This window comes from Siphateles boraxobius, unplaced genomic scaffold, assembly GCF_051911475.1.
Source record: "Siphateles boraxobius isolate OS27281-9 unplaced genomic scaffold, OSU_SipBor_1 61, whole genome shotgun sequence".
Classification (NCBI taxonomy): Eukaryota; Metazoa; Chordata; class Actinopteri; order Cypriniformes; family Leuciscidae; genus Siphateles; species Siphateles boraxobius.
The window spans coordinates 13,804,747-13,828,083 of record NW_027509188.1 but is presented as its reverse complement, the minus strand read 5'-3'; the positions used below and the strand labels follow the sequence as shown (position 1 = coordinate 13,828,083).

The following is a 23,337-nucleotide window of genomic DNA, read 5'->3' as shown; positions in this document are numbered from 1 at the left end:
CACTTTTACAAGTTGAATGTACTGCAATGTGTGTTGGCAGTGCCTGTACACAACCATCATATAATGATAAAAATCCATCCAGTGTTTTTGTTTTAATCTCCTTATATGTTTTCCCCTGTCTCAAATCGATCCGTTTCACCGTGTGACGTCACACGGCGCGTGACGCCCCTCCCACGGTTGTTGATTGACAGCAGTGTTTCAACACAGCCCCGCCCTGAGCGAGCTTTCATCGTAGTCCGCCATCGTTGATACACTGGATCAGAATGGCGTCTGAGCGATTGTGGTGTTCTGTTCTTGGGTGCAATAACAAACACAGAAATCATTTTTGATGTTCCTAAATTTGAACCGCTGAAGACGCAGTGGCTGAGTTTTGTTTACGAAGGGAATATTCCCAACGATCAATGTAAATGCGTTCATGTTTGCGCTAATCATTTCTCACCAGACTGCTTTTTAAACGAGGGTCAGTATAAAGCTGGTTTTGCTAAGAAGCTGCTCCTGAAAAAGGAATCGGTACCAACTATTCGTGTTCCTGCTGCACCTCCAAAAGAAGTGACCCAGATAGCAAAATTGTTGTGGCCCAGATCCGGCCCAGACTTGACAGTTTCATCTGGCCCACATACCGCATGGACTGATGGCACTTGGGCGGTCCGCTCCTGTTTGCCAGATTTGGGCCACAATCGAACCATAGCAATGTCACATGTTAGCCATAAAAAACAAAAAAACAAGTGAAGCAGAACTGGCCCACATCTGGGCAACAGTTTATTTTAATTCTGGCCCAGATCTACTGTAATACCATGCTCTGGCCCACTTACCACATGGAATAATGGCACTTTAGTGGTCCACTCCTGTTTGCCAGATGTGGGCCACAAGCAAGCCTTAGCAATGTCACACGTTAAAACTAGAAGTGACCCTAATGTGGGCCACAGTTGCCCTCGTCTTTCCTACATTCCTCATGTGGCCCACATGCTGTTTGCCAGATTTGGTCCACAAGCAGCCCATTGCACAAGTCAAGTCACCTTTCTTTTTATAACACTTTATAGATTGTTTCAAAGCAGTTTTACAGGTATAAACAAGGGGGGGGGGGGGATAATTAAATTATTCAAACATAGTTCAATTCTGCAGAAAAGCAGCTCTAAAAAGAGTCTTACATGTAAGAATCAGTGATAAAATAAGAACAAATAAACTAATTACAACCAATTGGACAAAAAAAAACTACAATAGAACAAAGTCACAACTAAAATAGAACTACCTGAAATTCTACATATAATGTATAAAGCAATCAAATGTATAAAAAAACAAGGCAAGGAACCCAAAATCCATCAGGTGACAGAAATGGAGAAGAAAAACCCTTTGGGAGAAACCAGGCTCAGTCCGGGGTTCAGTTCTCCTGTGGCCAACGAACGAACATGGTGTGATTATGACTGAGGATGCATCACAAGTCAGCTTGTGGATTGGTGTAATTCAAAATAGTTCATCTAGTTCCATGAACTTGAAGATCAGGATACGCCGGCTTGGCGTTAAAGCTGGCCGTAGGGGTCTGTGAAGAGGACTTGTCTGGTTCTGTGGCCTTCGCTGTGGATCTGTGCCTACGGCGGTTAACAAGGTCCTCACAGTGGATCCGTCTCTAGGGCTTGTCTAGTTGACATGGTCTCAGCTGATATTTAGGGCTGCGTTGTGGTCATGCCTAGCGCAGGTCCAACATCTGATCTGGATTCGGACCAGATCCGGCTGACTATGGTAACCTCGGGATAATGAAACAGACAAATTGTTAGCGAAGAAACCATTACTGTACCTTATCTGGGCCACATATACTGCGGTCACATACTGCATTCCATAACTTTAACATTTTAAGCTTTCGATAGATGTTTTTCTCATGTCTGGGAGGAAAGTTCTCGCTGAGTTTTGTTCTATTTTTTGACGCGATCAAGTTCACAGAGACTGAGACGTTAGAAAGAGCATACTGATTGTTTCCTTTATTTTACAAAAGCACAACGTTTAGTTATTGAGAGTGCACAAAAATATTTTTGTCAGTTTTGAATGACGTATTAGGCTACTCCTGATGCAAGACCAAAAATTACGGAGTATTTTAAGTTAAATGCAAGTGATCACGTCGCCGCCTACACGTCATGCAGTAAAGCATGCTAATAGCTTCCACACTTCACACAAACACTTGGATATGTGCCTAATAATAGGCTAGCTCACATTAATCTAGGTTAAGTTAATCTTTGAACTTTTGAATGCGGACTCTGCGCGCTGTGACTCCGTGTTGCTTCAAGCGCATCATTCTGCGCTCGGGATGCGCATACGTGCTTTGTTCCGCACTGTGTTGGAGCCTTTCATATCATAATACAGTGACGCAATGAAAGATTTTCTTGTTCTGTTCTATCTATCATATGTTGCAGCCTCGTTAAACAGCTGTGCTATACATATAAAACATGTCTCAATTGTATAGTAGCCTATAGATATATATAAAATAATATATCTTTTTGATCTTGTTTTTCATGAATGTATTTTACAACAATACAAAGAGCAATGTATAACGTTTTACCAGATTTAGTGTTACACTTATTGGGCTCTATTTTAACGATCTAAAACGCAAGTATCAAGCGCAAACCGCAAGTAACTTTGTGGGCGGATCTCGGCGCTGTTGCTATTTTAACGGAGGGATAAATTACTCTTGCGCCCGACGCAAGTTTAAAAGGGGTTGGTCTGAAATAGCTTCATTATTCATAGGTGTGGTTTGGGCATAACGTGAGATAAACCAATCAGAGCGTCATCCAACATATCTGTTGGATGATGGTGTACTGTTTACCGGACTGTTTATGCAGTGAATACGATATGCGCATGCGCGTGCGATCTGTGTTTGTGTTTGGAGCTCCGTCGAATTGATTCATTAATCGCTGATTTTCTTCTTTACCACTCATTTATAAACAAGCACTTTCTATTTTTATATCATGTGAACTTATCCTCGACACTATTCCTTATAAAAAACAATCGGATTGCTTTGATATCGCTACTTAGATCCAACTTTCCGAATCTCGGCTACTAGCCTTTAGCCCGCTAGCATTTCACGCGTGGCCTCGCGCCTATCGACCCTCTCATTTTACACCCGTTTGACTGAAAGGATACGTGTTATATCCATCATTTCAGTCCTAAATTAGTAGTGATATTGGTAGTATCACTACTAATTTACTGTTCATCTGTTATAATGGCGAACATATCGGATGTGTGTCTAACGTTACCTCTGAGTGCAGGTGAGGACACATTCGAGCTGGTTTCGGTACGATTGGAGCTGGAGTCGGTGGAGAAACAGATCCGCGTTCTGCTGGTGAAGCAAGCCGAGCTGCGAGATCGGCGATCAACGCTCGAAACATCACGCGCCGATGCTCACAAGTCAGTGGTTAGTAACTTTTTGACTCCGACTTCGTCTACTCCGTGCGTTTCTCTGCCCAGGAGGACGCGATCATCTCTGCCTTCATTCACTCCGGCACCGAGGCAACAACATGGACCCTGGGTGATCCCACAGCGGAAGACACGAGCCAGGACCAGACCAAGGACTTCCCCCCCCCTCCCGGTCTTCGAGATCTCCACCCGGAACCGCTTCTCCCCTCTTCGCGAGCCGGAACGTGACGCCGCCGTGATCATCGGCACTTCCATGGTCCGTCATGTCCGTGCTACCTCAGGTAAGCGTAAGGTGCGCACTCACTGTTTTCCTGGTGCTCGTGTTCTTGATGTCGCCGCACAGATTCCCGAGATCCTGAACGGTGACGAGCGCGTCGGAGCTGTGGTCCTACACGCCGGGACGAACGACATCAGGCTGCGGCAGACGGAGGTTCTGAAGAAGGACTACAGAAGCCTGATCGAGACGGTTCGCAGCACATCGCCTGAAGCAACTATCATCGTGTCTGGACCGCTTCCCACGTACCGACTAGGACAAGAAAGGTTCAGTAGATTATTTGCTCTAAATGAATGGTTAATGTCATGGTGTAATGAACAGAAACTGCTCTTTGTAAATAATTGGAATCTGTTCTGGGAGCGACCTAGGCTCTACCGTGCTGATGGCCTGCACCCCAGCAGAATCGGAGCGGCTGTTCTGTCCGACAACATCTCCAAGACGTTACACACCATATGACTAGTAAGTCAAAGTCCAAATCACAGTCTTTGCTGTCCCAACTTAATTGATATAAGTAGTGTAGAACATTATATAGAAACTGTGTCTATTCCTCGCTTAGTGAGGCCAAACAATAAATCTAGTGTAGGATCTAGCAAAAATCTTATTGTAATTAAACCAGAAAATCTAAATATCAGTGAACAAAAACAATTTCTAAAGCTAGGTCTTCTAAACATTAGATCGCTCACACCTAAGGCGGTTATTGTAAATGAAATGGTCACAGATAATAGTTTCGATGTACTTTGCCTTACTGAAACCTGGCTTAAACCAAATGATTATTTCGGTCTAAATGAGTCTACTCCACCAGGATACTGTTATAAGCATGAGCCCCGTCTGATCGGTCGTGGCGGCGGGGTTGCAACAATCTATAGAGATATTCTTAATGTTACTCAGAAAACAGGTCACAGGTTTAATTCGTTTGAAGTACTTGTGCTAAATGTTACGCTCTTAGATGCAAGAAACAAATCCATATTATCTCTAGCCTTGGCTACCCTATATAGACCTCCAGGGCCCTATGCTGATTTCCTAAAAGAGTTTGCATACTTTCTCTCAGATCTATTGGTCAATGTCGATAAAGCAATAATTGTTGGAGACTTTAACATACACGTAGATAATACAAATGATGCGTTAGGGACTGCGTTTACAGATTTATTAAACTCCTTTGGGGTCACGCAAAACGTCAGCGGTCCCACTCATCGTCTAAATCATACACTAGATTTAATTATATCATATGGAACCAATCCAACTGATATAAATATTATACCGCAAAGTGATGATCTCACTGATCATTACATGGTAACTTGTATAATACGTACTGCTGAAATTTGTCACGTTGCGCAACGTTATCGACCAGGCAGAACAATCCTTCCAACCACTATAGATAGATTCTCAAATAGCTTACCTGATCTATCTCAGCTGCGCAGTGCACCCAAACAAACAGAGGAACTAGAGGAAATGACTAGCAGTTTGAGCACCATGTTCTCTAGTACACTAGATATTGTTGCACCAATTAGATTAAAAAAGGTAAGAGAGAAAACTAAAGCACCATGGTACAACAGTGCTACGCATGCAATCAAGAGAGAAACTCGTAACTTAGAGCGTAAATGGAAACAAACTAATTTAGAGGTCTTTAGAATCGCGTGGAAAGACAGTATGTCACGTTATAAAAAGGCTCTAAAAGCAGCAAGGGCTGAGCATCTCCACAAACTAATAGAAAATAACCAAAATAATCCAAGGTTTTTATTCAACACCGTGGCTAGACTAACAAATAAACAAACATCACCAGAGCAAAATATTCCATTACAATATAGTAGTAATGATTTTATGAATTACTTCAATGAGAAAATAGAAAGCATCCGAAACACAATTGTAAATATACAATCCTCTATGATGTCTTATGATTCAGCCTCAATTATGGCCCCTCTAGAACAACTACACCGATTTACAACTATAGGACAGGAAGAGCTAAATAAACTTATCATTGCATCTAAACCAACAACATGTTTATTAGATCCAATACCCACTAAACTACTGAAAGAAGTGTTACCTGTAGTCGAAGAGCCTCTTCTTAATATTATTAACTCGTCTTTATTTTTAGGTCATGTTCCAAAAATATTCAAGCTGGCAGTAATAAAACCTCTCATTAAGAAACCGCAATTAGATCCAAATAACTTAGCAAATTACAGACCCATCTCAAATCTTCCATTTATGTCTAAAATACTAGAAAAAATTGTGTCCGCTCAATTGTGCTCTTTCTTACAAGAAAATGATATCTATGAAAAATTCCAGTCGGGATTCAGACCGCATCATAGCACAGAAACTGCGCTAGTTAAAATTACAAATGATTTACTTTTAGCTTCTGACCAAGGCTGTATCTCAATACTAGTTCTACTCGATCTAAGCGCTGCGTTCGACACTATCGATCATAAAATACTCCTGGATCGACTACAAAACTACACTGGTGTTCAGGGACAGGCATTAAGCTGGTTTAGATCTTACTTATCAGACCGTTACCATTTTGTCTGTCTAAATGGGGAAAAATCGAAGATAACGTCAGTAGACTATGGAGTGCCGCAAGGATCGGTGTTAGGCCCTCTGCTATTCTCAATATATATGCTGCCACTTGGTAATATTATAAGAAAACATGGAATTAATTTCCACTGTTATGCTGATGACACTCAATTATATATCTCATCACGACCAGATGAAAACACTAACTTATCTAAATTGACAGAGTGTCTAAATGATATAAAATGCTGGATGACGTGTAATTTCCTGCTATTAAATTCAGATAAAACGGAGGTACTACTTATTGGTCCAAAAAACTACCCACAAAATCCCTTACAATACAACTTTAATTTAGAAGGATGTCCTGTTACTTTGTCCACTACAGTAAAAGACCTGGGTGTTATACTAGACCGCAACTTGACTTTCGAAAATCATATTTCATATATTACAAGAACAGCCTTTTTCCACCTTAGAAACATTGCTAAGCTACGCAACATGCTATCTGTTTCTGATGCAGAAAAGTTAGTTCATACTTTCATGACCTCGAGACTAGATTACTGTAATGCTTTATTAGCTGGCTGTCCTACATCCTCAATTAACAAGCTACAGTTAGTGCAAAATGCAGCTGCTAGAGTTCTTACTAGATCAAGAAAATATGATCATATAACACCTATTTTATCATCTCTACACTGGTTACCTATTAAGTTACGTATCAATTACAAAGTATTCCTACTGACCTATAAAGCCCTAAATGGTTTAGCTCCTGTGTATTTAACAGACCTTCTATCGCCATACAATCCATCGCGCTCTTTAAGATCACTAAATTCGAGGCTTCTGGTCATTCCTAGGATATCTAAGTCCACTAAAGGAGGGAGGGCGTTCTCGCATTTAGCTCCTAAACTCTGGAATAGCCTTCCTGATATTGTACGAGCCTCAGACTCGCTGTCCCAGTTTAAAACTAGATTAAAGACGCATCTCTTTAACCAAGCATTCACTTAATGCTTAACCTTTGATACTGCTGAATCGGTTCGAATGCATTAACATTATGAACATCAGCTATGCTAATTATTTCCCATCTGCCTTTCTGCTGTTATCTCGGGACGCTAGTCCCGAGGTAAATAGCGTTCGTCAGCTCCAGTTTGTATCCAGCCTCTCACGGAGACTTCAGATGCCCCAACGCCTGTGAAGAGACGACTCGACGCCTGTGAAGAGACGACTCAAAGCCGGCGATATGTTATGCCATAAATTAATACTTGATTAACTAACTGTATTTTTCTATGTACATTTCCGAAATGCAATTTCTGTAAAGCTGCTTTGAGACAATGTGTATTGTGAAAAGCGCTATACAAATAAATTTGAATTGAATTGAATTGAATATCCTTTAAGAGCAGGTGCGCATGTTGCATGGCGGATTGTTATTATTATGGCGGATTTACCCGGCGCGCTTCAGAATCGGTTCACAGCCGAGGAGATCGATGTTCTCGTCAGGGCCGTAAAAGAAAGAGAAGTGACATTGGGGACGGGACAAATCCACCCCAATCAATAGGAAAAAATATGAGAAAGCTCAACTTAACTGGTAAGTTAAAGAGTAAGGTTTTTAATGTAGTTACATTATGGTAAAGGGTATTTCGCAGTCTTCAGATTTTTTTTTTCCTGTTTCTTGACGGACAAACTAATTTGTCAGATGTCCTTATATACATATGTGTCTTGAATGGGCAAACAGGTCTGATCCGTCATTACTACAATTTGCCTGAAAAATGTGGGTAAATGTGTAAGCTAGATTTATGCCTATTTTTTCACATCTTCATGGACACCACAATGATTTCCCTCGTGTGGTAATATTTTTCCTTGTTATAATGTATGATTTGCAAAAATAAAAACTGCTCCATCTGTGTTGATGAGAGAATCAAAGTGTATGCGCGTTGTGCACCCGCTACATTATGGCCAAGCATGTGCGGTTAAAATAGCATTATGAACAACGCGCAACGCGCCACTGACTTTAGACTAGGTTTTTTCTGGTCAGTGGTGGAATTGTTTTCTGGAACGGCAAAATAGCACTAGGGAATGTTTGCGCCGAAACACGTCTCCTTTGTGCGCCGACCCGCCCAGGCAGCGCAAGTTCATTCCCTAGTTTACCGGCGTGCGTCTGTGGAGGGAAAAGCCTGCTTTGCAAAATAGGAATGATACATGCGTCAGTGTACAAAGTCATTTGCGCCGGGTGCAAGATAGAGCATATTGTCTCTTATTTATTTATTTCACTAAATATTCAGATTTTACACAATTATTGTCGACTCATGATTTTCCTAGACTAAATTTTACTCCTGAATTATCACTAATCTAGTTTATAAAAGCATTTTTGTCATAGATTATGATCATATATTTTTTGGATTTGTTTTTCTTTATAATGAAGTTGTCTATTTAAAGGTGCATAGCGCAAGTGTGTGAGTTTTTGCAGAACTATGCCCCCCTCTGGCAACAAGCGAAACTGCAACCAGAGGTGTGTTTTCTTTGTCTTGCGTGGAGTTTGCGTTGGGGTTTGGAATGGACTACAAGCCGGTCTCTTTGAATCCATCTTCTACTTCTGTCCTTCGAGTTGTCTTCGCTGATATGGAGAACGGCGGCGAATACACAAACCTGCCAGACATAGCCGGGTGAGCGTGAACACGCATGACGTCACGCCCAGTCTCAAATTCCGTCCCGAATCCCTTTAATTTATTTTACTGTACAGGATTATAGAGGCAATCACAGTGATCAGAGAAGGGCTCATTCAGCCCATCAGGCAATTGTTTATGCATGTATGGGTTAGAAAAATTGGTATTTTTAACATGAAATGTTGCACAATGCACCTTTAAGTAGATTGTGTTTAACACACAAAAGAGTGATTATCAGTTCAACACACAAAATTATATAAATTCTACTTGATTTAAAAAAAAACTGTGTTGGTATCGGATCGGCATCGGTCGATACTCAGAATTTTTGGTATCGGATCGGATTGATTCTGAAAAAAGTGGTATCGGTGCATTCCTAGTTCTTTCCATCGATCAATTTTACAAAAATAACGATCGACATGCTTGTTTGCTTTGCGGCCCCTTTAAATAAAATTTAAAAAAAGATCAAGCATTCGATCTACGTCAGAGGATCAGAGAGTCCACGAATATTTCCACGGTGTCGCTAGCAGGGCGGCGAGAGCGGTCAGCGGCGGTGTGAACACACCTTAAGAGACAATCTAGCGCTAAAATGTGTTGTTTTTTAACTCAAGCTGAGCGCTCGTTGCCGCAGCGATCGGTTGCATGGATACAGTGTTCCCTTTCGAGAGGTCTCTCCTATTGCGTAAGTAGCTTACGCTATGGGAAAACTCCTTTTCTCGAGAAAATTGAAGTCTTTATGTAAAACGCATTGCAGCTGCACAGCTGACAGCAATGAACGAAGGCAGCTCGGTCATTGGCTGTGCTGCGGCAACTTGCTCGAACCAATGACGGGGCGACTCTGAATGCGCGACCAATGAGCGCGCTTCGCGCCCGCGCGCATCAGAGCCCGCCAAGATGGGCGTGGCCAAGAGCTATATATTGGGCGCCCCGTCATGAGAGTTCTTTAGATTTAATCTCCTTCAGCGAACACCTTCTTCGCTGGATCCTCCGGATTATTGAAGCTTCGCCGTCGAAAAGCATACCAGCGGGATTTGCTACGAGGACGTCGGCACCTTCAGCCGCCTTCTAACGCGATCCTACTGAGCCATCCGGCGTACTGCTCACGCAAGTATTTACATCTGTTCGCTCCGCGACACTTGTAAAAGAGCAAATTTTCCAAGGCGTTGTTTCAAATGCCTTCCTGCGCGTCGTGCAGAGACCTTCTCCCGGACGGGGATCGTCACATCATCTGCGCTCGCTGCCTGGGCCGGGACCACGCAGAAGCTGCTTTGACCAAGGGCGGATGCCCCGAATGTGACGACCTGGGTCTCTCCGCACTGCGGGCTCGCCTCGCAGCTTTCGCCGTGAGCGAGCCCATCGCCGCCATCCCTCTGTTCGAGCCGCGCACTAAGAAAAAGCGCCGCTCACAGAGGCTTCCTGAACCTGAGCTCAGTGACGTCACGCCGAGCCAGTCTCCGCGTGCTTCACCGCCGCTCTTGCCTTCCCCACCGCCGGTTCAGTTCACCCAGCCGGACCCACACCCCTCTAGCAGAGCGGTGGGCCTTGTGACTTTCGGCGCGTCCGAGGACGACGGGGGAATGGATGACAGCTTGTCAATCGACGCTGCATCGGACGACTGGCCGGGCTCCACTCTCGACCCCTCCCCGTCGACGCTAGCTAGCGCGAGCGGGGGCTCCACCATGGATAGCGAGATTATCCGCGTTCTCTCTAAGGCCGTGGAAGACCTCGGGCTCGATTGGTCTTCTCCCGAAGAACCAACCCGGAGCCGACTGGATGAGTGGTTTCTGCAGGGGCGCCAGCAGGCCCCTCGGCAAAGGCCTTCTCCCTTCTTCCCGGAAGTTCACGACGAACTCACCAAGTCGTGGAAAGCCCCCCACTCTGCGCGCCTAAAGCCTTCTTTTTCTTCCTCGCTCTCCTCTGTGGACGGCGCAAAGGAAAGTGGCTACGAGGGAACACCGCCCCTCGAGGAGGCCGTGGCCAATCATTTCTGCCCGCCCTCCACCACCGGATGGAAAGCCAAAGCTTCCCACCCCTCGAAGCCCTGCCGCACTACTTCAGCTCTCGCCGGTCGCGCCTACGCCGCCGCCGGCCAAGCTGCATCAGCGCTTCACTCTATGGCGGTACTTCAAGTGTTCCAAGCCAAGCTTCTCCGCTCTATGGACGAGTCTGGCCTCGAACCCGAAGCCTTTAAGGACCTACGCAGCGCGACTGACATAGCCCTGCGAGCCACGAAGGCCACCGCCCAGTCTATCGGCCGTGCCATGGCTAATTTGACTGTTCTCGAGCGCCATCTGTGGTTGACTCTGACTGAGATGAAGGACGCGGATAAGGCGCCATTTCTCGACGCGCCTATCTCCACCAGCGGGCTGTTTGGACCGGCGGTTAAGGGTTTCACCGAACGCTTCACTGAGGCCCAGAATGCTTCACAAGCTATGCGGCATTTCCTGCCCAAGCGCTCCAGCTCATCGCAGAGCAGACAGAGGCCGCCGCAGCCGCAGCGGGCTAGAACAGCCCCCACCGCCTCTCAGCCCGCGCCTCAGGCTGACGCTCGACGCCGCTCGCGCTCTCACAACCGCAAGCCGCCTTCTGAGCGACGGGGTCCTCGGCCCAAGATTGTGCTGAACCCCGAGCCTCGAAAGCCGTCCTAGCCACAAGAATGAAAAGAGAGAGTGCGTGTCTCGCAAAAGCCGGACCACTCTCTCTGCAAAAGCTCAAGCATTACCCAGTCCCCTTACAGGCGGCTGGATATGTTCATACAGCAGTCAATGGGCCAGTCACAGAGCTCGCTCACCTGCAAACAAACGCCGTTTTTACGGCGACGCACAGAAAACACAAAAAGAGTCTTTTTCTGCCTGTGTCACTAAGGGTTCACATGTCCACAAAGTGTGCATTCCCAGATACGGTCAAAACAGTGCCAAATTCATTCCCAGCTCAAGCTGCGCACCCCATGAATGTAGATCACGTGCCTACGGTCATGTACGCACCACTACACACAAGCACTGTTCACACAGTTATAAATTCATCCCCAGTAAAAGCGGGAAACATTATAAAAGTGACGCGTGTGCCTACTACTGTTTATGAACCCCCACTTATAAACACTGTCCTTACAGTGTCAAACACAACCCCAGCCCAGGCTGCGAGTTTTACAGACACAGCGCGCGCTGCTGTAATCACACACGCGCCCATTCACTCAGCTGCTCAGCGCGCGCCCGCGCCTCTGAGAGCTATGAGCTCAGGCGATTCGCCGGCCGGGTCCCTGCGTCACAGCGGCCCGCCCCTAGCCTGTATTCAGCCCATATCTGTACACGCAGCGGCATGGGAAAATATTCCAGATATGCCGAAATGGGTATTGAATATAGTAAAGCACGGATACTCGCTCCAGTTCGCTCGCAGACCACCACGTTTTACGACTGTGGTCGAGACGAAAGTCAGAAAAGAGTGCTCACATGTTCTACGCACCGAGGTGCGCAAACTAATAGAAAAGGGCGCTGTGGAAACTGTTCCCCCCTCTCTGAGCGAGGCAGGTTTTTACAGCCGCTATTTTCTCGTCCCGAAAAAGGATGGCGGTCTCCGCCCCATCCTAGATCTCAGACACCTGAACAAAGCACTAATGATTCGCTCGTTCAGAATGTTAACAACCAAGCATATCCTCGCGCAAGTACGCCCAGGAGATTGGTTTCTCTCAGTGGATCTGAAAGATGCTTACTTTCACGTTCCAATAGCGCCTCATCACAGGCCGTTTCTGAGATTCGCTTTCGAGGGACAGTCGTACCAGTACACAGTACTTCCGTTCGGCCTGTCCCTGGCTCCCCGTACATTCACGAAATGTATGGATGCAGCACTTTCCCCCCTAAGGCGAAGGGGAGTGCGAATACTGAATTATCTCGACGATTGGCTGATTCTAGCACAATCAGAGAGTCAGTTAATAACACACAGATCTTGGATTATCAGCCATTTAGAATGCCTGGGTCTAAGAATCAATTTTGCAAAAAGCATACTATCTCCCAGCCAGAGGATTTCTTTCCTGGGAATAGTTCTAGACTCGATGCAAATGACAGCGCGTCTCTTATCAGAGCGCGCGCTCACCATCCGGCGCCTTGCAACATCATTCAGGGCGGGCGCGCTCGCCCCCGTCAAGCGGTTTCAGAGGATGCTCGGTCTCATGGCCTCAGCATCGGCCGTACTCCAGCTAGGATTGTTGCATATGCGCCCTCTCCAACGCTGGCTCAAGAGCCGCGTTCGGGCCACCTTTTAATCAGAGCGAACCACGGCTGTATAAAAGCCCTGACGCACTGGAAAGCCGCCGACTGGTACCAGTCAGGCGTGAGTCTGGGTGTGAACACAAGGAGAAAGATGATAACGACAGATGCCTCCAAAATAGGTTGGGGGGCCCTTTACGAGGGCAGGCCTGTCTCCGGCTTTTGGTCAAACCCGGAGAAGCGCCTACACATAAACTGTCTGGAAATGAAAGCGGTCGCTTTGGCTCTCAGAGCCCTGCTCCCACAGCTGAGAAACGAACACGTCTTGGTCCGAACGGACAACATGACGGTAGTATCGTACATAAATCGCCAGGGTGGACTCAGGTCGAGCTCCATGCATTCAATGGCCAGGAGACTCATTTTATGGTCCCAGCACAACTTGCGCTCGCTGAGAGCAGCGCATGTGCCAGGTGCCCTGAACCAAGGGGCGGACATGCTATCCAGAGACAAAATTCTCCCAGGAGAATGGGCTCTCAACCCGCTGACGATTCACTGGTTATGGAAAACCTTTGGCAGAGCGGAGATCGACCTCTTCGCCTCCAAGGAGAACGCGCACTGCCCTCTTTTCTTCACGAAAAGCATGGATGCGCTCGCCCAAAGCTGGCCGAGCCGTCCCTTATATGCCTTTCCCCCGATCGCGATGCTACCGCAGGTCATCAGTCGGGTCAGAGAGGAGAAAAACGCAGTGCTGCTGATAGCCCCACTCTGGAAGAACCAAACATGGTTTCCAGATCTGATGCAAATGCAATCTGCACCACGGCCGATTCCACTGAGGCCAGACCTCCTCAGTCAGGCCAACGGGATGATATTTCATCCCCGCCCCGATCTGTGGGCCCTTCATGCATGGCCCCTCAACGGGTTCCCAGGAACCTCACGAGCGGAGCACTAAAAACCATCGCTGAGGCGCGGGCGCCCTCCACGAGACGCTTATATGCCCAGAAATGGAAAGTGTTCAGTGTCTGGTGTAATGCCAAGGGCCTGAACCCTGAAACATGCGAGATTACGAACGTACTCGCTTTTCTACAAGGGCTTCTGGAGGCGGGCCGCGCCCCCTCCACGCTCAAAGTATATGTGGCGGCCATCACAGCATCACACGACCCTGTAATGGAACGTCCATTGGGAAGAAACGACCTAATTATTCGTTTCCTAAGGGGCGCTAGGAGGATGAACCCTTCACGCCCCCCCTCAGTGCCGATCTGGGACCTAGCTACTGTCCTAGACGCTCTTAAAGGGCCTCCGTTCGAACCACTCCGAACCGTGCACCTTAAACAGCTCTCGCTCAAGACTGCGCTCTTGCTGGCACTCGCCTCGGTCAAGAGAGTGGGCGACCTGCACGCGCTTTCGACAAGCGCTGCCTGCCTAGAATTCAGACCTAACGACTGCAGGGTCGTCCTTAGACCGAAACATGGGTATATTCCTAAAGTGCTCACCACTCCCTTCAGAGCACAGGTTATCTCCCTAACTGCGCTATCGTCCCCAGCAGACGATCACGACGCTAATCTACTCTGCCCCGTTAGGGCTCTCAGAGTGTATTTGGAGCGTTCTGCCCTATTCAGACAGACAGAACAACTGTTTGTATGCTTTGGCGGCCGTACGAAGGGTTCCGCCGTTTCAAAGCAGAGAATCTCTCACTGGATAGTTGAAGCTATAGCGCTGGCTTATGAAGCTAAGGGACTTCAATGCCCCTGGGGAGTCAAAGCACACTCCACCAGGAGTGTGGCTTCTTCCTGGGCATGGTCGAGCGGGATACCGATCGAGGATATTTGTGCGGCGGCAGGCTGGGCCTCACCGTCCACATTTATCAGGTTCTACAACCTACAGGTCCCGACACTGCATTCCAATGTACTATCAGCATGATGCTAGTTGAACTACGAGTTCGTATCTAGATTATGTATGTGCTTGTGTCACACTGAGCGCCTTCTAGCCGCTCTGTATTCTTTCCCACATATAAAGCTCGCCTCTGCCGGCTAGTTGGATGATAACTTTGCTTTTTTAGCTCAGGCACCTGCCTCTGGCTATCATAAGGCGAAGTTCAGCACGCACGGCGTTTTGCATGGTGTTCCCATAGCGTAAGCTACTTACGCAATAGGAGAGACCTCTCGAAAGGGAACGACTCGGTTACTAACGTAACCTCGGTTCCCTGAGAGGAGGGAACGAGTATTGCGTAAGCTGCCGTGCTTGTGCTTGGTTAGTTCGCTTCAGTCGTTTTAACCTAAAGAACTCTCATGACGGGGCGCCCAATATATAGCTCTTGGCCACGCCCATCTTGGCGGGCTGTGACGCGCGCGGGCGCGAAGCGCGCTCATTGGTCGCGCATTCAGAGTCGCCCCGTCATTGGTTCGAGCAAGTTGCCGCAGCACAGCCAATGACCGAGCTGCCTTCGTTCATTGCTGTCAGCTGTGCAGCTGCAATGCGTTTTACATAAAGACTTCAATATTCTCGAGAAAAGGAGTTTTCCCATAGCGTAAGCTACTTACGCAATACTCGTTCCCTCCTCTCAGGGAACCGAGGTTACGTTAGTAACCGAGTCGTTCTCTGTGGCTCGCGCGGTCTTCACTCGGACGCGCGCTTCAATCTATCGCCGTTGTGGAGACTCTCTATTCATTCCGGTAAAATCACAAAACAAAATGCACACAAACGTGTCCCTGCTCGATATAGACTGTAACCACTGATGAACCTTCGGTTTTGATGAGAAAAAAAAATCTATACGTGTGCGGATTAGAACCCAAAACCTCTGACACGCTTGGCAAAAGTTTTAACCACAAGACCACTCAGGTACACAAGGTACACTTACTCATTAAAAGACTAATTAAACCCAATGTAACGTTATTATTAAAATTGATTTCTAGACAAAATTGTAGACAAAAATAATACAATGCAAAATCAGATATATACGTAACAAATCAATTTGTTATTTGAATTGTTACATATATTATATTATATATATTATGTCTAACAGGAAAATGATGATAGCACTGAGCTGAATGGCAGTGCAAGACCGAACAAACACTGATGAACTTGCTGAATAAAAAGACTGATAAAGTGATTTTCATTGACCAAATATAATTTTTTAATTGACACCAGAGTTTAAGAGGCACACAAACTACAGCATATATAATTTAAATTAAATAGAACAAATAGAATAACATTTAAATAAAATATTATATAAAATAATAAATAGAACAAATAGAATAACATTTAAATAAAATATTATATAAAATAATAAATAGAACATTTAAAATGTTTGAATTTTCAAATAAAATAAATTAACAATAACATCTGAAACACCACAAAGAAGATCAATAGTAACAATAAGAAGAATAAGGTAACATTTCAATAGAAACAGCTACTACACACTCACCTTTATGACAGATTTCATTTATGAGGAAAGGACAGGACACTACAACAAGTGGGGAATGTATCTATCTCTATAGGTTAAACAAACTAAAACACAGAACTCACCAGCATTGTCAGCTTCTTGGGTGATATGACTGTGTTGTGAACCAGGAATAGAAGTGGTTGATTGAGCTGCAATGAAATAAAGAAAATAATTATACATAAAGTTAGGCTTAATTTTTTAAAATCATTTTACAGCCCCTTTATACTCACCAACAGCTGGAGCTTTGCTTACTGGCACTGGCAGCATATACTTTAATAGTGCTCCTGGAAAGGGGACATAAGGAGTAAATTAATGTTAGCCCTTTAGTGTAGAAGCCAAACTGGGTTTATATTGTTCTGTTAAATGCTTTAACACCACATCAAATGGTATAGGTTTAATACTAAACCAATTTTATGCAGCATATTATTAGCATGTAAACAGAGGAACGAGAAATTTCTTTAAAAAGGAAAGAACGTCTCGGATCAGGAGGTGAACTAACAGAATCAGACTGCAATAGCCTGAACTTAAGACCCAACAAATAATCAATCAGTAAAACATTTAGGTTTCTTATAATTTTGCTTTGGCTGCATTACCCTATAGTTTATTTTTATTCTTTTTACAAATGTAATCAACATTTTCGTAAGTACTAGATGTGTCGGGATATTTATCATGCCATTTTAACTATATTATGCTGAAATGAAAGAAATGACTCGAAAAAAAGATTAGTTCATTTTGCTGAACGAGACTCAAAGATCCGAGTCAGTAAAATGATCCGAACTTCCCACTACTATTTGACTCTTCGTGGAAGTAGGCCTATATAAAGTGGATTATTGTGGAAGTAGGCCTATATAAAGTGGATTATTGTGAAAATAGGCCTATATAAAGTGGATTATTGTGGAAGTAGGCCTATATAAAGTGGATTATTGTGGAAGTAGGCCTATATAAAGTGGATTATTGTGAAAGTAGGCCTATATAAAGTGGATTATTGTGAAAGTAGGCCTATATAAAGTGGATTATTGTGAAAGTAGGCCTATATAAAGTGGATTATTGTGGAAGTAGGCCTATATAAAGTGGATTATTGTGAAAGTAGGCCTATATAAAGTGGATTATTGTGGAAGTAGGCCTATATAAAGTGGATTATTGTGAAAGTAGGCCTATATAAAGTGGATTATTGTGGAAGTAGGCCTATATAAAGTGGATTATTGTGGAAGTAGGCCTATATAAAGTGGATTATTGTGAAAGTAGGCCTATATAAAGTGGATTATTGTGGAAGTAGGCCTATATAAAGTGGATTATTGTGGAAGTAGGCCTATATAAAGTGGATTATTGTGGAAGTAGGCCTATATAAAGTGGATTATTGTGGAAGTAGGCCTATATAAAGTGGATTATTGTGAAAGTAGGCCTATATAAAGTGGATTATTGTGGAAGTAGGCCTATATAAAGTGGATTATTGTGGAAGTAGGCCTATATAAAGTGGATTATTGTGAAAGTAGGCCTATATAAAGTGGATTATTGTGGAAGTAGGCCTATATAAAGTGGATTATTGTGGAAGTAGGCCTATATAAAGTGGATTATTGTGGAAGTAGGCCTATATAAAGTGGATTATTGTGGAAGTAGGCCTATATAAAGTGGATTATTGTGAAAGTAGGCCTATATAAAGTGGATTATTGTGAAAGTAGGCCTATATAAAGTGGATTATTGTGGAAGTAGGCCTATATAAAGTGGATTAGTGTGGAAGTAGGCCTATATAAAGTGGATTATTGTGGAAGTAGGCCTATATAAAGTGGATTATTGTGAAAGTAGGCCTATATAAAGTGGATTATTGTGAAAGTAGGCCTATATAAAGTGGATTATTGTGGAAGTAGGCCTATATAAAGTGGATTAGTGTGGAAGTAGGCCTATATAAAGTGGATTATTGTGGAAGTAGGCCTATATAAAGTGGATTATTGTGGAAGTAGGCCTATATAAAGTGGATTAGTGTGGAAGTAGGCCTATATAAAGTGGATTAGTGTGGAAGTAGGCCTATATAAAGTGGATTAGTGTGGAAGTAGGCCTATATAAAGTGGATTATTGTGGAAGTAGGCCTATATAAAGTGGATTATTGTGGAAGTAGGCCTATATAAAGTGGATTATTGTGGAAGTGAAAACACCACGTGGGTTATAGCTCGCAGTCGCATCACAAATCGAGAATCCATAATTTTTTTCTTTATATTTAAAACATTTTAAGAACTTATTTTCTCATAAAATTGAATTTGTGTTATCTTTTGAACTCTAGGCATGAAAACAAACTGAGGTTTCTACCAATCTTTCATGATTTTTCATGTTTGTCGCTATTTCAGAATAGAGACCTGAACACACCTAATGAGTATGAAATATTCTTGTTGCAAATTGATAAATTATTGCTCCTCTGTAATTTATTTGAAAATAACAATCACCAAATATGAAAACTAGAGATTGTTATATCTATCAATATCTATATTTTGTGGAGTATCTGGAGCAGGGCCGTTTCCAGATATTTGGGGGTCCTAGGCAAAAGTGTGAAGTGAGGAAGATTTTTAAAATTCAGATGGGGAATTTCTTGTATTCTGGTGCATTTTAAGAGTCATGAATTACTCTGTAGTACGCTACACAGAGTGGCCACTAGAGTGTGGTAAAGGACACTGTGTCTTCAATGAGGCATTGTTGATGGGAATGACACAATTTGATTGTTTATTTTATAATTATTTATATTATTATTATCATTCTTAAGAACTGTCTTCTCTTTATGCAGAGCATTGTTTTAATCTTGAGCTATACAATTTATGTTGAATTAAAAGAAAGGTATTAAAATGGTGTATAACACCAACTATTTTAACAACATTGTACTGTACAACAAGGATTTTTTTGTCAAAGATTAACCATCCAAAATTAAGAGGTTTAGCAACACTTGCGGACTTTAACTCGCACCAAAGCAGTGACCAAATCTTCCATGTTCATGTTCAGCCGCGGGCAGACAGCCGTCAAGAGTAAGTGACAACACTTCTCAAGCTTTTGCCTTTTTACATGGCAAAAAACCTCATGCGATCGTAATCTGGGCTCGTGCATCAAGAGGATTTAGCTCAAAGGAAGTTTTCGAACGCTGTAGCTACAACAGTGAATGGGCGAGAAGTTGTCTAGTCAGTCCCTCCAGGATTTCACGATGTTGCGATCGCAACTATTAACGCAACTTCAACAAATCCCCGTGAATTCAGTGCGCCTTGCAATTTTGACCAATCACTGCAACTTTTCTGCAACATTGACCAATCATCGCGGTCTCCTGCAAAGCGTCATCAAACTCACTTCCTTGTTTTGTTCTGAAGACGCAGCAGACGTGTGTGCTGCCAACGTCTCACATTTACCTACAAGAATAACAGCAAATGACCGTGAAAAACAGTATCCAGATGTTCTTTACGAAAGCGGGGGTAAACTGTTTTGCAAGATGTGCAATATTGTTGTCAAACATAAAAGGAAATCTTCAATTGACAAACACTTTGCCACCGCTAAACATACGCAGAGAATGACAGAAACGCATGGAGGCTGTAGTAAGACGAGACAAATCACGGTGACACAGGCTGTTGCATCCCGATCAATTGCAAGCTCTGAGAAAATCAAGGTAAGTTGGTTTAAATATATATTTTTACATACAATGTATGTAAATTAGAGGTATATCAACGAGTGACTAGCATCACCGAAGTAACTGTCTTGTTTGCATGACACTGAACTGCTTTTGTGTGTGTGTGTGTGTGTGTGTGTGTGTGTGTGTGTGTGTGTGTGTGTGTGTTAAGAACTTAGAACAGCTTTCTCAAAAAGTTTAGACACGACTTTGAATTCCTCAACTATCAATTATGATGTGTACTGAAATCAGTTGATGTGTGTGAGGCATAGGACACGGAGATAAAAAAATGAAATAAAAATACATTATTTTGTTTCTTGTTTTGAGAGGTTTTCTGTACTGTCAGGAGTAGGGGGTTTATTATGATGTATTTTTCCTCTCTTTTTCTCTTAGATCTGTGAAGATTGGGTTGCCACCTGCACTGCAGTAAAAATTCCACTCTCCAAAAGTGACCATCCAGCCTTAAGAAACTTCCTCAGAGAAAAAGTTGTCAATGGTGTAGCTATACCTGGATTTCACCAGCTTCAGGAACAGTACCTGGGGGCAGTGTACCTGAAAGAAAAAGCACAACTCAAGACAAATTTAGCTAAAAAGGCTGTTGCAGTTATTTTTGATGAAACTCCAGACATAGAGGGCAGATGTGTACTAAACATAGTAATTGCACTGCTGGAGAAGGATGATTCTGGTAGAATATGTGCATTCCTTGCAGACACAGTGTTCCTTAAGGAGTGAAACCATTCCACTGTGTCTATGGCTGTTGTTAAGTGTCTATAAGAATACAACATAGACAATGATGATGTTGTGGTTTTCAACACTGACAACGCGGCCTATATGAAAAAGGCCTACAAAGCTGCGTTGCAGTCCTTATTCCCGAACTCAATACATGTGACATGCTTGGCTCATATAATGAACCTGATAGGTGGTGCCTTGCGGAGACCTTTTGACCAACGGAATGCATTCATGCTGTGTTTCTCACAAATGTTCTACCAAGCTGGCTCCCGGAAAAGAAGATATCTTCAATACATGACAAAAAATCTACCAACAGGAAGGAAAGCAACGATGGCTCCAAATCCATGCGCTACACGCTGGAACTCGTGGTTCACTGCAGTCCAGCACCATTCAGAACATGTCAGACTCTACAAGGAGTTCATTGAGATGGAAGTGGATGTAAGTAAGCTACTTGTTTATTGTTGAAATTCTTAGTTAAAAACATGTTTCACTGTGTATTTCACCTCCACACACACAATCAATGTTTGTGGTTGATTGCATTAACAAAATTTTTTTTTTCATAGACTTGTGGTAGAAGCCCACCTCAGAGTGTGGAGAGACTCCATGAAATGCTGCAAAATCCAGATATGGCTCAAAGTCTGCAGGTTGAGATCCGCATCATGTCAGAGAAGTGCAGAAGAGTAATTCAACTTCTGGACATCTTCCTGAGCAGACGTCCCGTAACCACCAAGGTTTTTGACTACCTTGAGGATCTGCACATGCACATTGTGGCAAATGCACAACTACAGTATGAAGCATGTGCTCAGTACTTTGAGGGACTTGATCTGACATTGGCTATCAAGAACCACATCCTCAACAAAGTGGAACAGGCTTACAACAATGCAGAGGACAAACTCAGTAAGTACATGCCATTCATTTCCTGAAAGAAGTCAGGGTCTTTGATCCTCGTCACACTGCATTTATGGATGCGAGTGTGGTCAGCTACAAAAACCTTCCAGGCTTCAGTACTGATGAATTGGATGTCTACTTCATCCACCTAGGTCCAGCTGCACTCAGAGCTTCAGCGTGTGGAGTGGTGGATTTGGATGTTTTCTGGGATGGGTTGCAGGAAAGGCTGCCTGTACTGAGTGTCCTGGCCAAACGATACAAAGATGTCATCGTTAACTCAGCAGATGCTGAACGCAGCAACAGCATCTACAAGCTGGTTTTGTCCAGCCGAAGGAGATCAGTGTCAAACAACAACCTCAAAGCCTTGGTCTTCTTATACCACAACCAGAGACTAACCAGTGGAGCTTCTGGAATGGTTGAAGTGCAGGAAGATTTTGAGGAGGACATGGAGGATAGTGAGGATTAGTCAGCTCTCAGAAAACTAGATGTCAGACTAGACAGTTGCACTTTACCCGGCATAATGCCATTTTGTTTAACTGTACTTTGTTTATTGGCCTCTTTCAACATACATGATGCTTAATGTTTACTGTATAGTTCAATGCACGTTTTTTTAACTGGGTCAAGTGTTATTTTTTTCATAATATGATTGAAGAGAGGCTTCGGCATTGTCATGAATATCTGCCAAAATGAGTTTCTTCTTCATTAAAGAGATAAATTTACTGATCTCATTTCGATTAAGATTCAGAACATTTTGATAAGTCTATCTTAAAATCAAGCATAGAGGATTTATTACACAGGCTTGTGTAGTTACATTTATTTTATTTTATAGGATTTAACTTGTATTTTTATACAATCAGGTACTGTGTGGTTACAAAACTTGGTTTTATATTGTTTTGGTATTGGTATATATTGAAACATAAATACTGTGAAGTTATCTCTATGCACTTTAGTTTTTGAACAGGGTCAGTGTAATTTAGTTTTCTTTACATTTACTGCACTGATACAAAAGTAGTTTTGCCCTGCATATTTGTTGATCCATAGTGGTATCAGTGTTATGTTATGGTACTCAGAAGAATGCAGGCTTCAGTATTATTTTGTTATCCATATCTGCAGAAATAAATGAAATTATTATGTTTCGTTAAAGCAAAGATTATTTTTGATTAGTTGGATGAAAGTATCAAAGTTATGAAATGGTACTAGGCCTGTACTGTGTTTACTGTAAAGGGCTGTGCACTTTTGATTTTTCCACCATTTAACTTGTGTGGGTATTCCTAAGAAAACTGTATTTTGGAATTTATAAGTATTGTCATCTTTCAACATAAATGCTGCTTAATGTTTGTAAGGTTCTGCACATTTACATTTTTGCAGTTGCAGATCTTGTTTAAAAATAAAGCTTAATTTGTTACATTTTCTGTGTCTTTTATTCGTTTGTTTTGCCTTTTATAAGGTTACTAAAGGTTAGTTAGTGTTTTTTTTCTCATATGATCTATATCCTTTTTAATTTTTAATGATTTCAACTACCGGTAATGAGGGTGTGCCATGCTAGCAGCTAGGTAAGCATTATAACGTGTGTTACAAAGTGAGCACGTTTGTCTCGGAAGTAAAGGCTGGACTACAATAGAGCA

The 23,337-nt window shown here is 43.3% G+C and overlaps 1 protein-coding gene across 1 annotated transcript; it reads left to right on the top strand.

Moving 5' to 3' along the window:
* Window positions 1–19,861: 19,861 nt before the first annotated feature.
* Window positions 19,862–23,119, top strand: LOC143718361 (uncharacterized). Its single transcript, XM_077209463.1, has 4 exons — window positions 19,862–20,095; window positions 20,489–21,262; window positions 21,388–21,721; window positions 21,865–23,119. The coding sequence occupies exons 2-4, from the start codon at window positions 20,927–20,929 to the stop codon at window positions 22,176–22,178; spliced, it is 984 nt and encodes a 327-aa protein (XP_077065578.1). The 5' UTR covers window positions 19,862–20,095; window positions 20,489–20,926; the 3' UTR covers window positions 22,179–23,119.
* Window positions 23,120–23,337: the final 218 nt, after the last annotated feature.